Source organism: Aspergillus aculeatinus (assembly GCF_003184765.1).
Source record: "Aspergillus aculeatinus CBS 121060 unplaced genomic scaffold BO66scaffold_8, whole genome shotgun sequence".
NCBI lineage: Eukaryota > Fungi > Ascomycota > Eurotiomycetes > Eurotiales > Aspergillaceae > Aspergillus > Aspergillus aculeatinus.
This window is the reverse complement of record NW_020291477.1, coordinates 23397-38632: the sequence shown is the minus strand read 5'-3', so window position 1 is coordinate 38632 and position 15236 is coordinate 23397. Positions and strand designations below refer to the sequence as shown.

General features: G+C 51.3%; 4 protein-coding genes across 4 annotated transcripts; 1 reads left to right on the top strand and 3 right to left on the bottom strand.

Moving 5' to 3' along the window:
• Positions 1–2212: 2212 nt before the first annotated feature.
• On the bottom strand, positions 2213–2749 carry BO66DRAFT_234924 (uncharacterized protein). Its single transcript, XM_025642789.1, has one exon. It carries the CDS (start codon positions 2632–2634, stop codon positions 2365–2367), a length of 270 nt encoding a protein of 89 aa, XP_025506912.1. The 5' UTR covers positions 2635–2749; the 3' UTR covers positions 2213–2364.
• A 3920-nt stretch (positions 2750–6669) lies between these two features.
• On the bottom strand, positions 6670–9488 carry BO66DRAFT_234890 (Hsp70 family protein). The gene is made up of 4 exons (XM_025642788.1): positions 8575–9488; positions 7566–8498; positions 7075–7513; positions 6670–7016 (listed from the first exon to the last, which is right to left on the bottom strand). The coding sequence occupies exons 1-4, from the start codon at positions 9169–9171 to the stop codon at positions 6817–6819; spliced, it is 2169 nt and encodes a 722-aa protein (XP_025506911.1). The 5' UTR covers positions 9172–9488; the 3' UTR covers positions 6670–6816.
• A 961-nt stretch (positions 9489–10449) lies between these two features.
• On the bottom strand, positions 10450–12219 carry BO66DRAFT_389205 (N2227-like protein). Its single transcript, XM_025646743.1, has one exon. It carries the CDS (start codon positions 11728–11730, stop codon positions 10621–10623), a length of 1110 nt encoding a protein of 369 aa, XP_025506910.1. The 5' UTR covers positions 11731–12219; the 3' UTR covers positions 10450–10620.
• On the top strand, positions 12181–13727 carry BO66DRAFT_343085 (proteasome assembly chaperone 4 family protein). Its single transcript, XM_025644485.1, has 2 exons — positions 12181–12743; positions 13011–13727. The coding sequence occupies exons 1-2, from the start codon at positions 12540–12542 to the stop codon at positions 13236–13238; spliced, it is 432 nt and encodes a 143-aa protein (XP_025506909.1). The 5' UTR covers positions 12181–12539; the 3' UTR covers positions 13239–13727.
• Positions 13728–15236: the final 1509 nt, after the last annotated feature.

The window sequence follows — 15236 nt, the reverse complement described above, 5'->3', positions numbered from 1 at the left end:
CCGGATTCAGTACATTGGGTCGGTTTCTGATACGTTCTGTCTTTCCCCGCAAAAGCCGCAATTCGCCGCCCCGAAAAAAGAAAAAGACCTGACAGCATCCACATGATCCAACCAAATTATCCAGCATTTTGTCAAAATCCAAGTCGACTGGGGCCTTCTGGTGAACGCGGGGAGGAGGACCCATCGAAAGGCGAACTCTAAGTGGCTTAGTAGACCCAACGATGCGCAGGTCCGTCTCCGCTCTAGATCCGCAGCCGGAGCATGTACTAAGCCTCCAGTATACTTGCGACGGTAGCATTACCTATCTACTCGCTCGAGCTGAGCGAGTGTGGCACGAACTTAATGCGCTTACTCACATACCATGGGGATGGTGAAAAGAATAGTCATGGCTGTGACGGTACCTCTGCGCCTTCCCAGGAAAATCGTCAGGCGGAGCCCACGCGTATTTTTGTCTGTGCGCCTCGATTGGAAAGACCTCGTGAGCTGAACCCGATCCGAGTTCAGAACACATTGATTCCCCTGTCTAACAGGTTCCTGCGGTTCCGCCCCAGCGGTATTCGTCTTTTATTCCCCGGAGCGGACGCAGGAGAGAAGAAATCGGTTTCGCGACGACAGAAGGAGCATGAGAAAGAAATGGCGCACTTTAGCATGAAAGCCGGGCAGGCATGTCTCCAGACCGGATTGATGAGAAATTATCCTACATTTTCCATCCCCTGTGCGATAGAGTGAGCGATGGGCCGAGAAAAAGCGCGTGGGATCCTGCGTGAGCCGGCATCAGCTCGGCATCGGCTGGTCATCAGCTCCAACGTAAGAGGACGACGGTCATCAATTAGGCGGCTATGAAATTCTACGGGGTCTGCCTGCCATGCTGGAGACCGATTGAAGGCACCTAGGAGGTCTCCATCAGCCTTCATTGACGTGCCGGCCCTGCTGGCCATTTCGGACGCTGCGACTGGTCAGACGGGTTCGGAGCGGCAGTGACACTATCTCGAGGCTAAGTCGTTCAGAGAAAGTATGTAATCGACTCTGACGTACTATGAGGTGTCCTTGCAGTCCCTCTAGCCGTCACAGCCAGTCCTTTACTGCGTTCCCCACGGGACGCAGACCCTACACCATGAACCGACTAGCGAGATTGGATGCGATGTGCATATACATACATTGCATACATTGCAGAAGAGTAACATGCTAGTCATTGAGCGATAAAAGTGGCCGCAGCAACACCACCAGGAGCAGTAGCAGCAGCAGCAGCAGCAGCAACCACAACATGTTGCCCACCTGAACAATGAAAGAAAGAAGGCTACCAGATTTCAGCGGGCGATCCACCTCTCCAGCATGAGCCCAGATTTCGGGACCGTCTAAGACAAGCTCTCCACTCTCTTCCCATCTGGGGTCTTGCGCTGCAACCGCTTCAGGTCGCGCAAAGCGCGCTTGCCGCAGGTCAGCAAGGAATTAATTATTCGAGCGAACCGGTACGTTTGCTCCTTTCAGGGTGCTGCCGATGGTGGTGTCTCAAGGAGGAATGCGCTTTTTTCCCTCTTCATTGTTTTGCCTATTCCCTGATTCCGCTCGTCACCTAATTTCCTCGCTGCCTTTCCTTTCTTGCCCATTTTTGGTCTTTTTCATTGCCCTTTTTTTTTGAAAAAAAAAGATTTCTTGGGCTCTGAAATTCATTTTACCTCGATTTTCCCTTTCTTGTTTTTCTTTTTTAGTTGCCTCTCAAACCCTTTCGGCAAACCTTAGATCCTCTCATCATCGACTCCCGGCTAGTGAGCAGTTTCGTGTCTCTCACTTCCCAGGCTTACAGCACTTGCCTCTGGTTTTCACCCGCCACCGACGATGTCAAATCCTCCGAGATAAACCAACGGCTGGTAGGACGCCTATGGTATCGCACCTGTTGCCTTTCGTGTCAGACTGTCCATGGCAGACTTTGGACCAGGGAGTTTTTAGTGCTTCTAGTGGAGTTCTACCTCTCCCAATTGGTTCATCACCATGGATCGGCCCTTTTCCAGCATCACCGCGATCGCCTCTTGAAGGCCTGGCCAGGCATCCCAACGTCTAGGTGGATAGGACATTATCTTCCGAGCTGATAAGCTGGCACGCGGTGCGAGAAAAAGAAATTACACTTCATCTATGATAATCAAAGGGTGGGCCAGGATTGCGAGCCCAGCGGGCCAAACGGCACTACTCCATAGTGTTGACCTCGCCCTCTTCAATCCAGTCTTGCGTCAGACCAAGTAGTCTCCTCTTCTTACTCCACACTTACGGACCGATTCAGAGATAGAGCATTCGAGGCCCCAAAGGAAGCTGCGATCCAATGTCTGTGGGACTCGACTGGGCCACAAATGGTCCTAGGAGGATGGGATCCTAGTGCACGGACGGCTGGCTAAGTCGATACAAGGCAATGATTCTCCACGAGTTTCCGCATGGTGGTGATAATAGATAGTGCCGAAATGGGTAACTACTACTCCCTCGCGCGGGACAAAGGATGGGCGCGCAGAGAAGTTCGTTCGTACTTGTGTCAGGACTGGTTGTTGACCCAGCGTCTAAAACCAGCAGAGGTACAATGGCCAATCCTAGCCACGGCCTGGAGTTAATGTCGCCGCACATCATAGTAGGGAGAGCAAGGATGCACATCCATGGCTGAATCTCGCCCCTGTGCTCTTATCCTAAAATTGATAGCTGCAGACACCCTCCGATGCGAGGTAGATTAACGCTACAGAAGCGGAGAAGGTCAGAGGTTTGGAGGCTTGGAGCCCCATGGAGGTCGTAACCGGCGATGGACGAGCTTGGCTGTGGCTCTCACTTCCTTTTCTTCGATGTACGATTTCTGTCTTCCTGGTTCTGAAGTCTGGCAGCATGTGACATGACCATGGTATGGGGCTTTGCAGGTGATAGGTCATCATGTGATCCTGCGCACTCCAGACTCGTTTCTCACGATGTGCTCTCGGCCTTTCTCCTTCTAACCACCAAACGTCTCCCTACCTGGGATTACCACATCTACCTACTATCACACGCTTGGTACGGCCGAGATAATCCCATCCTCATTGGTTCCAATGCTCAATTCAGCCGAATACAACCCGGGCCCACCGACAACGGGGCCAGTTCGCGAATAGTGGCGCTGTGAAGGCAGCTTGGGTCTTGGAGATTGGAGCTCTTTCCTAGCTTCCTGCCATCATGCACGATGCTCGATCTGGGGTTGAGTGGATCTGACACTTTGCTGACCCTCGAGGAGCTGCATATTATCGACCTGTCATTGAATTAGCAGAGCTTGTTATAACCCCATCGAATGCACTCAGCCCACGGTGTGATGACCAAGTTAGCAACGGCAGCATTACCTCTTCTGCATCGAGACCTATAACACGAGTCGGAGGCATCGTGCCGGGATCAGCGAGGTGTCCAACATGGCGCAGACGGTGCTTTTCGCGAGCGTGTCGTTTCAATAACCAGAATCTCGTCATTGAACAGGAACGCCTCGATGATGCCAGTGTCATTAACCGTTGATCTCCAGCATGACCGATTGGTCTCGCGGATAAGGATACTGTCTCCGCAAGCTTGAGATTCTGTTCTGTTCGAGCCACAATCATGAGCAAGACTGGGATATCGGAAATCATCCGGGAAAGGGAGGCTGGCTTAGACCTGCCTGTCAGCTTGTCGACCTACGCAAGCCGCTTTTGAAAATATGGCCCTAGCTCATGATATTGCGGGTTATGGCCCAGTATCCGTGTTGATTTGGTCAAAGTGGATTTGGATCATACATGTGCTTGGGTTGAGACACATGTGACGGCAGTCGGCAATGATTGACAGTTATTCCGAGAGTTCAACTGACAGACATGCATGAAAAGCCTTTCCTTGACCGTTAAAGACAGGGAGCCATAACGAGGCATGGTCTCGTGGACACCCGGAGGAGCCAAATCCTGACGAGTATAGCTACATCTGAAGTGATGATGTACGCCTCCTCTTGCTTGCAGTCGAGCCGACAAGGTAATTGCGTTCGTTTGGCTTCAACTCAAGGGACCCTATGTCGTCCGAGCTGGAAGCCCCGGGCAAGAGCGAGACATCATGCGGTTGTATTTACCGCAAATGGAAGGTCCTACTGTTGGCGTGGGGTGATAGTTCAGGCTTGAATCCGTACGGTTGTCGGGGTCCTGCAGACTTGCTCGCTAACCCTGTTCCCTCAAGCTTGTCCTTCTCTGTCCTTGCCCATGACGGAGGATTTGCATTGGGCTTGTTTCTCCAGCGTCCTCTAAGACTGTCGCCACTGCGTCGAGAAGTCATGCGTGGAATGCAACTCTCAGTCATCCTTCAGCAAAGTGTACGAACATTCTTGCTAGCGAGGTATGGGCAGATACCAGGAGAGCCGGCTCGGCTACGAGTCTGTGATCAGCATCTCCCTCGGATGTTGGGCTCTAATGGAACGACGATAGACTGATACAAGGTCAACCTCTTATCATTCAGCCTTGAGGATCCCCGTCTGTCGAGCACTCATGATCGACATGGTCGAGCCACAGGCTACCGTGGCATACATACCCTGTGGTGCAAGCAGACAATTTTTCCGAGGGCAGCTTCACGACCCAAGCCCGATTCCTGATTATGTATGTTGATACAACTTCTACATCTAAGGAATACTGGTATAGAGACCACGTCAGATCAGGCGTCAAGGCTCCCCGGTTCCCAATAGATTGACCTCGGAGAACCCCCATCCGAGGCGAATCTGATAGGTTCTCAAGCAAACATGCATCTCCAATAAGATCTGATGCGCACCGCCATCTCGCATCCGAAAAAGCCCGCAGAAAGAACCACTCAAGATCGATTCCGTGTTCATACTCTACTAACCTCAACGAATGCTTCTCTTGTGCCTCGGATCATTCGGAACGGCAGAATCAGGGTAAAACAGAAAGGATATGTAAATGCAGTCCGAACCGGTTTCGTTCGCTATTCTCGTATATTGTATAAAAGAAAATAGCCCTCGTGGCAAATGGAGAGAATCAAGGCCAGAGTTAGTACATAACGTCAGTATCTCGATTATCGAGACAACAATGCCATAGACAAATACAAACTAATATATGGCAAACAAATTTGAGAACCCACAAAGAGATAGAAAATAAAGATAACCAACGCCACGCATTAGTTCCTTTCTAAGCCATGCAGCAGCTTGTTTTCCCTTTTCTCTCTCTCTCTCTCCCCCTTCTTCCCTCCACCCCTCCTTTTACCCCCACTTTTTCGACGCCCAGACCGACCACCCTTATCCAGATGTGGCGCGTGATCGAATCTTTTGTTTTTTTTTTGTGCTTTTCATTGTGTGGTGGGATTCTCTTCTATGTCATGCATGGATTGTCGTCATGGTTGATGACGGTGGGGAGAGAGAAGGGCAGCGAAAAGGGGGGAAGGGGTGGGGGAGGGCCGTTGGCCGATCATAGTTGGGTTGATTTCTGGAGCATGTACAGTACTGTACACCTACTGTAGGTATACCTTGACTTTTCCATGGTGAATGTCATCAGTAAAAGAGGTATATACTTATCAACAACTACTATAGTACGTAACCATCACTTGACAAGTAGGCAAGTAGGTTACCAACCTACCTACCGTACGGCTTCTAGTGTTGAATCAGTTCCACCCAAGCCCTGCGCAAACGTTGTCGCTTCTTGGTGTGTGTCGGCTCTCTTGTTATGGAGAAAAGGGTGGTATGTCTTGACGGAGATAGGTCCGGGGCGTACGAGAGGAGGGGTCTTTCGGAATGCTCTTTCTCTAGGTTTCTAATCACTTTTATCCTTTTCTTTCCTCTTTTCTTTCCCTCTTTGGGAGGGGGGGGGGGGCTTTTTCTTTTTTCTTTCTTTTTTTGGTGAGTTTCTACCTTGACTTTGATACACAAGTATAGAAGGAAGAGAAGATGTATGGAGTGGGATGTTTGGCGATCTTTTTTTTTTTTTGCCGCCTGCTTTTCACACACCTATTACCTCGATATCTTTCTTTTCTTTCTTTTGTTCTTTCTCTTTCTCCCCTTTCCACATACATCCACTACCCAAGTACAGTTTTTGGGCCTGGTAAGTAGACTGATCGTACTCTACGGGGTAAGGAAGTGGGTCTGGCAATAGCCTCCGTCTTTCCATTTCAATATTTGAGGGCGTTGGTGGTTGGCTGTTTGGTCAGCTTGTCCTTGACTATTTGATTGACTATGTGACGAAGATAACCAGATCGAGAGGTAGGGAGCTGTTGAAGATCGTATGCTGTATGTATAACCTAGGCTGGGATTGTCTTAGGCTAGGAGAGATCGAGGATGTTGAGAATATACCAGGACATGCTTGCACTAACATGGCTTCCAAGACCAGGAAATCCTCTGCATCCTGCTAGTGCCAACTTAACAGAAGGGCTCAGCGGGCCACTGGGGCCCGGAAACCAAGGTGAGACTCTATTTCGGCAACAGGGACTCAAACTAGTCATAATCCAGTATTTTGGCTATGGTGACCAAATCACAAATTACATTGCATCAGAGCATTTGGAGATCAAAAGGTATCAAGAGATATAAAGCAGCATAGCACAATCAATCCAAAAGTATATCCCAGAGTTGGTGGGTGGTTCCCTGGTGCGAATCTGTCGATGATTGTCAGGGAAGAGAAGTGTCAGTGGGCCAAATGGAAAACAAGAAGAAAAAAGAATATTAAACGCCATCCCAGTGCAGCGTGATTGCGTGTGTCATGAGATTTATATATCGCATATGGTTGGGAAATCCTTGGGTCCGAGTTCTTTCTTTCTTCTACCGGGTATCATCATATCTGTAGCCTTTCCCTTTCCCCCTTTCTTCTCGAGGTGTATTTGGAACTAGCGGAACTTGGCCCTGCAGCGTCCCATTACTTCACCCTGGCACACTAGCTCCGCGCTGAACTCGCTACCATCGAGGGTCAAGTAAATGTCGAAGTAAACGCGGTAAAAGGTTCCCTGGGGTGTGTCCATGCGCTCGAAGTCTGTTTCCAGGTTCTTGCGGGACAGGTCCGATGTGAGGGTGACAACTTCCTTGATGCCTGCAGTGGATTTTTGTCAGTGCTGAATGGACAGTTTTTCATAGAAAGAGCAGCTTACGTGGGTCCTTCGTGTACTCCGGACACACATCCTCGTCACAGGCATACAAAATATCCTCGTACATGAGGGTGGCGCCGGGGGCAACCTGCCGAAAAAAGCTGACCTTGACCGGCTCGCCGATCTTCACTCGCTCGCCCTTCTGCATGAAGATCTGCCGCGTGTATTTGCAGCGATCGCGGCCGTCCAGACTGGGAACTCGGTACTGTTCGGGGTGATATCCTTCTTTGAATGGCTGTAGCGTTGCCATCAGATAGTGCCGCCGAGCGACACGGTGGGTGACTACCCGCTCAGTGATTCCGGCCGTCACGGCACCCTTCACAATCGCTGCAACCGAATCCATAGGTCGAACAACTTTGGTCTGATATTGTGGCGGTACATGCAACTTGATTTGCTGGAAGAGGTACTCCGAAGCACCGAATCCACCCACCACGAGGACGTTCTGGATCAAGGTCAGTCACGGGACACTGCACATTAAACATCCGTCGGCATACCTGGAGCGATCGGTTCTGCGCTTGAATCGCGATAATTTGATTGCGCACCAACTCGAGGATGCGGTTAACCACCGGCTCAAAGCACTGCAGGATCTCTTCATTCGTGAACGTCATGTATCCTTCCTCAATGCCCGCATCGGGGAAGTCGGCTTCAATTCCCACGTCTACCGCCCATTTTTGGCCGTTGTTGCGGAAGTCCGCTTTGATACGATTCTCGAAGTCCATGATACACTTGGCATAGACCTTGCCGGCGGTGCGTGAGCCATCGGGCAGCTTCATTTTGCGGATCTTGGCCCTAAGGATGTTGCTGAAATTCCGATTCAGAGCAGTGGAACCGCATGAATCACCCGAGCCACCCGTGCATTCTGCGACACTGAAGGGTGACTCTTCTTCGACTTCATACGCGATCAGATCGACCGTACCACCACCGCAGTCTACGATCAGAATGGCGTCGCCCACTTTTAGGTTCAGCAAGCCCGTTTTAGCACAGAAGAGCGCAGCTGCTTCCGGCTCCGAGATCAGGGTGAGGCGGTTGTCGTTCTCGTCGCGTAGAAACCCAGCTTGAAGAGCTGCCGCCCGGGTCGCTGCCTTCCCTGCATCGTTCCAGATGGCCGGAACGGTAAGGTAGTATCGGATGTTCCGTTCTTCTCGCGTAAACACTTCGCCGAGGGTCTTCTGAAGCTGGGCCCGCATTGCCTGTCGCAATTTGAAAAGGTAGTCGGCGGCGACATCGATTTCGGACTTGCCCGGCGGCAAGGGCGGCAGGTTAATGGGGTCGATGTAGGTGTTGCCGGAGAGCATGAGCTGGAGCTTGAACCATTCGACCTTCTGAACCCCTTGCTTGGGGTAACCAGTCGGGGCCAGCGCATCTGCAATATCCGGACCCCATCCTACCACCTTCTGATATTGGTCGTAGTACAGCACCGTTGGGATCTGGGGGGTACCGGGAATCGAGTGAGCAATCTAGGGGAGCCTGCATATGAGGTGCGGGGAGATTGTTTGGACCCACCTTCTGTTTGGTGTGAGTGCCTGCCCCAGGCCACTCTGTGATAATGTCTTCCCGAGCTTCGTTGTTGGTCGCAAAGGCGAAAGCGACTCCAGAGAAGGTTGTCCCAAAGTCGATACCGACGATCAGCTGGGCCTTGCTACGGCCAGCGCCCTCGACTTCGACGGCGGGGTTGCGCAAGTATTGGGGTTGATGAAGACCAGGGGTCATACCCGGGGCTATGGGCTGCTGTAGTCCATACCCGGGGGGCGCTCCCATCGGAGATTGCGAATACTGCAGGCTGGTATTGATGGAGGGTGGGTGATGAGGGCCAGGCGGCAGCGGGCTGGTGGGCCGGCCCACCGTGTTGTAAGTATAACTCGGGGGGCGGCCCAAAGGATTTTGATTGTTCATGGGTAAACTGGTGGTAGAGGAACTGTGACCGGAGGGTGGGGAGCTGGGCGAGGTGGAAGAGGGAGGAGCGACGAGAGTGCTGGTCGACGGCGCAGTGCTGATTCCCTGGCTGGATAGTGTCGACACGGGAAGAGGTTGCGGAGTTGAGTTGTTCTTGTTGCGCTTCGTCCCAAAGGTGAACGATTTGAAGTTTAAGCGTGAGCTCATCAGGTCCTTGATTGTGCACAACCGTTAAAAGCAACGGATGGGGACGAACAAAGAGAGGGAAGAGGAAGGAGGGGATACGAGGCGGGGAGGGGAAGAAAAGAGGCGGACGCGAGGGAGGAACAGCAGCGGCAGCACAAGAAAAGAGGAGAAGAGAGGAGAGAAGAAAAAGTGGATAGTTGGAGAAAGGGGCGGTGCTGTAGTAGAAAATAACAACAGAAAAGAGTACGGAGATGGAGAAGAAAGTGGTAGAAGAGAGGGGGAGAGAGAGAGAGAGAGAGAGAGAGATTGAGAAAGAAAGGAAAGGATGTAAGACGAGCGGGACCAAAAATGGCGAGGGAGAAGGAAGAGGCAGTGCCCGCGATAGAGTGAGGGATTGAGTGAGGATGGGATGGATAATCAAAGGAAGGGAGAGAGAGAGAGAGAGAGAGTGGGGAGAATCAGATTGCGGGGACAACAAACAACGACAATAACAACTTGAACCACAATTTCAACATCCACTAAACAACAGGGCTGAGTCGGCGGAATGGGTTCTAATTATGTTAAAGGTTGATGATTTGGGTCAAGAGGAAGAGAACAGAAAAAGAAGTGTCAGACAGACAGCACAGCAGCTGGAGCTGGAGCCGAAGCCGGTTTGTCATCGATAGACTGACTGACTGTCTGTCAGATTGCTAGCAGGTGAAATGCGCCCTGGAATTCTCTCTGGAATGATCGGCTTCCGACTACCGGTCTGGTGGATTAAACAGGGTACAGTACAGAGTACAGAGCACTTCACCCTATTGAACAGAAAAGAAAGAAAGAAAGAAAGAACCATAGAACCATAATGCTTTCAGGTTCATGCTTTTGATATGATTGAATTCCCAGACAAGGTATCGAAAGTCTGGTCCATTCAACACTAGGTTCCATACCATTCATTACAGCAGTACAGTATCTTACCACGCCTGCCTCTGTAGTATGGATCTATCGGGACCTTGATTAGGCCGCAACCTCAATTGGTTTGATTGACCTAGTGACTTGATTGTTTACAATTGGCGCAGAGAAAGAGGTATAAGCCAGTGCAGTACAGTACAGTACAGTACAGTATCGGTCTACCATGATTTTCTATTCTCTAGAAGAATGCTTCTGCCTCGCTCATTTCTTCTAGTTCCTGAGCCTGCGATGGAACCATCATCCGTCGTTTTGGCCCCAATGCCGCTAAGCCTCGCCCGGGATGGGCAATTTTGGATGGGTTAAATTGAATTGGATCGCCGCTTTCTTTCTTTGTCTTGGTGTCGGGCTCAAGGCTGCGGCTGAACAGCTCCACCCGATCCCTGGCTTGATATGTTTCCCGTACAGTATGATCAGTACATACATGCACTGTACTTACCCTCCGACTCCGATTTTGATCCACCCTATATATTATCTAGTCTATATACTGAATGACTTTGATAATTTTCAAGAAAGAGAAAGATTTCAGTGGCTTTCCTTGCGGGCCACCCAATGCGATGGCCGGTACAACGGCAAAAGCATACTGTTGGGGTCCTGGATGTACCCACACAACGGCCGTTCGTGTGCCGGCTGGCGCTGCTCGATCACGAAGCCCATCCGCTCCACGAGGCAGAACACTTCGGCCTCCGTCAACTCCACATTCCCTGGCTCGCTGATCCCCTGGTCCTGCGAGTCGTGGCTGTTCTCGTGGCTGCGGTTGGCCCCGTCCTCAAAATGCCACAGCAGCGGCCCGACGTTGATCCAGAGCCCGTTCGGCTTCAGGCAGTGATGAATCGTTTCGATATACCGGATCAGGTTCGGGGCGGTATCAATAAAGAAGACCGTGGCCACCGCATCGAATGCCTCTCGGTTATCAGGCTGGCGGTAGAGCACCACAAAGTCCGCCGCCGACATGCTCATCTGGCCGAAAGGAGGGCCCTCTGGGTTCTCCTGCGCTTCTGCCATCACAGTGCCCGGATGTCGGTCGGGAATCATCACTGTCTGGAGCTGTTGCTCCCGCGACAGCAGATTCGAGAAGTGCAGGGCAAAGGGGTAGAGCGTGTGCTTCTGAGGACCGAGGGTGTGGTTGAGGACCCAGCTGCTGGCCAAAAGCTGATGATAGGAGATCTCGTTGCCCTCGGGTGAGAAGCCTGCCCGAGCGATGTCAAAGACCAGGCGACCCAGGCCAGCTCCCGGGACCAGCACCCTGATTTCCTGGCCCGCAGCGGTGCGCGCACCAAACTCGGTGCGCAAGTCCTGGAGGACCGGGTCATAGCAGATTTCTCTCTCGGCGCGCCCTTCGGCGCTCCAGTCGCGGTAGAACTGCCTCAAAGTCGAATGGGCCTTGTTGACATCGGAGGTGTTGGCCGTTCCGTGCCAATTCTCCCGGAGGTCCTCCGGGTTCGGGTCGAGCGACAAGCCAAAGGACGATAGGCCCGTGGCGAGAATCGCGTCCGCGATCTCCGCATTCATGTCGATAGCATCGTCTACCCGGTTGAAGTGCTCCAGAATCGAGAAGGGCGGCTCGGCGAGCATCTGCCAATGCGCCGAGGGCAGCGCGTAGAATGCTTGTCGCCGCCGATGCGTTGTATTCATATGCGCCGTTCTCCGATATTGTCTGCCATGGTCAGCAGATTTTCAAGTATTCAAAGCCATCATGGTGATGCGAAGCATGGATTGTTGGAGAAATGGCGACCTTCCCCTCACTGTAGGACTAGCGTAGCGTAGAGCAAGAACCTAGTAATCATGGCTACATACAACCACGAACGATAAGATAGGACGGTGACACCAGAAGCTCCAGAAGCTGTACCACACAGACCATCCGCACGCACCTGAAGGAATCCAATGCAGCAAAAAGCACCCGCCGCTCATCGGCGTCGGCCAACGGGTCGAAGTCCCCGGCCCAGCTTCGCACATCTTCCGAGTCATCGTGGGGTTCCGATTTGACGGAGTGGGTGATATCGTGTGACATGTTGAGATAAGACGATCGCTCCAGACATTCGAACAGGGAGGAAAGAACAACAAATGATCCCAGGCAGCGATAACACCAAGAACAAGAAAACTTTAGCTCCAAGCAGAAACTCGCGTGCGAGAAAAATGACAAGCGATGATGAGACTCCAAAGCCGGAAGATGGAATTCGAGGGCCGCCCGCCGCGGAGAGACCCGCTTTCTTTTTCTTTTTCTTTTTCTTTTTGTTTTTGGCGGGGAAAATGAGATTCCCAGTCCAGAAGCGGAACGAGACCTCGCCTGGCACTGGCAGTCCTTCCAGCCCATCTTCAATCTTTCTATACTTCGGGCCATTGGCAAAACAAACAGCTCTTTTCGGCTCATTCACAAGCAACCGGTCTATCGGCTTAACGAATCTTGTAAACACTCAGGGCCTTTGATTCCTGGACCCAGGGAAATGGCGACAGCAGCAGAGCCCATCCCACCCCGCCTCCACCCGCAGGAGATCTCCTTCCCACTGCCCAAGGCTCTTCACACGACAGCACATATTCATCTGACCTTGTTGGACACATGTGCCATGGTATTTCTCGCTACGTCGACCCCGGGCGACTCAGCGGGGACAGTGAAGCCGATGGGGAGTTTGATCTACGCGATGCCTGATGTAAGTGTAGTGGACAATATAGATAGATCTGCGTCATCAAAACAGGTCCCCATGCTCAGGATGAACCTGAACCCATATTCTTTTACACACCTTGATTGATGGGGTCACTGAATTTTTCCTCACTCATGCACGAATATCATACCTTCGCCCTCGATGCCCTCTACATCACATATATCCATACCGCATATGCCCATGCCCATGCCCATGCCCATGCCCACCTACAACACCAAAACGCTAGCCACCTGCAACTAACCAACAAACCCCTAGCTCAAATCCCCCACCACACCCCTCTCAACCACAATCTACTCCGCCCCCAACAGCGTGGAATACACCACCCGAGTCGCCAAAATCCTCGCCCGCAGGCTGCGCATTCCCGTCTACGTGGGGAGCAGCTTCGACCCGACCTCGCTGGGGCTTCAGGTCGAGGAGGAGATGGAAGGACTACGACAGATCGTGGAGGTGGTGGTAAAGCGGTGGGAGGATGCGAGGCAGTGATGTCTTTCTCTCCACTTTCTCACAAGTACTATCTGGAGTCTGTCTATCAGGCAGTGGAGGAGGGATGAGACCGTTGCTGTTCAGCGAGCAAGGGTTTGTTTATCCTAGGCCATGGTGTCTAGAATGCGATTTTATGTTGTGTTCTGACGCTGTTGTTTCTCCCTTCTATCTTATCTCCGGGTCCGAGAGTGGTGGCGCGATGGTCGGCGTGGTTGATAGTTTTCAATTTGTGAGGAAGTGGTAGAGACCCTTTCGTGAGGGTTTGCGAGATGCTCCAAGGGTTCATGATTTGGAGTGCTTGAGATGATTATAAATATGAGATTGACGCCAGAAGGAAGGAAGAGGAATTGTATTCTGCAACAGCCATGCGTGTTACTATTATGATGAGTATTTCGGCATAGCTGGTAATAGGCGTAGAGAACTGCGCAGCATGAATCACCATGGCACTTAGTATATGTCGCATTCATTTGAGGTTCCTCAATTGAAGGCTAGAGAGCACTAGGCTCTAGGGCGATAGCAGTAGTGAGAGCGATGCAGGCGAAGACCTAACATGTCCTCGAGCTTTGGGAGTCCGATAGCCGTCATCGTACACCCTAAAGATAGTTGACTCGTGAATCGTCAACGGTAATGACCTAACTCATGATAAGACGCAATTGGAAGGTTATATCAAGTCATCTCAGTAGGGTGTTCAAAGCATAGGTGGTATCACACCCGGCTGCAATTCCATAAAAGAAGAGAAAACCCACTAGTCCCCATTCGTTCATTTATGTTCGAGACCCCTGAGAAGATTGTCTTTCCCGGACGTCATTACTTTTTGTTCATTTGCCCCAAATCGAATGAAAAGCGCCACCTCCCACCCCTCCCTGTCGGAGAAGCCCTTTGTGCTGCAACGCTCAAACATCGTCAGGTGGATGAACAGCTGCATGCACAAGTCCTAAAGTATACTAACTAAGCAGCTACTGAATACTTCAGCCATTAAGGACAAGGATGATTACTATCCGCCGACTGTATCGGGAAATGTCCACGACTCAGGCAGGTAACTCCTGATAGGAAGGATTTCCCAATTTGGCAGATACCGGCAGTTTGCCGAGGGGGGCAAAAGAGAGAAGATAATCGGATTGACATCTCAAGCATCTCCTTAAATTGCGGGTCAATATAGGGCGAGATTGTTCCCTCCTCCCAAATTGATCACGACATCTCGAGCCCCCGCCGCTAGGTCACCTAGACTACTACGGTATAGTCCAGCCCGCGGGTCTAGCCACTGCCCTCATGCCACTGGCAAGTTTGGCCGAGGCTGGCCAACATGCGTGGAAGCGCGCCGGTTGGATCGGGCGAAGCAGTCCATCCCGCAGGCATGGCCTTGAATCGTGGTAGATCGAATACGAGACTAAGCAAGAGACAATTTTTTTTTGGGGGGGGAGAAGATGGGAAAGACGAAAGGAACAAAGCAGAAAGGAGGGGAAGCCAGTGACCTGCATGAGACCGACTGATGATCGTATGCATCGCCCGGCTCTTATCGTCGGAGTCCGCAAAGGGTAATTTAGCCCCCGTTGTTCCAACTAGTAAGCCTTTCTTGCCTACTAGTACTTCCGTGCTTCAATGCTTGACAATAATCTAAAATCCCTCGAATCACGAGCAACACAGCAGAAGATGCTATAACAAACGCGATTTCTGCTTATGCTTTGACAATGAGATAAGTGTCAAGGTGCAACAAGCAAGTCTAACAAAGAAATGGAGTATAATTCAGGAAAAGTAATGATTATATTGATTGATTGATTGCTGCGAGCAGCAGGGCCATCAAGGACCACAAATTGTAATAGTTGTAATAGTTGTCGTGGTAGTAGTCGTGGTAGTAGTCGTGGTAGTTGTAGTTGTAGTTGTAGTTGCAAGTTAGTCGTAGCCAAGTTGTCGTCCCAGGGGTATAAAGTTTGGGGGAATCCAGTCCCGCCCGAAGATGGCCGTCCAGCCGATCTTTCATCAACGCCAATTTTTCCTTCC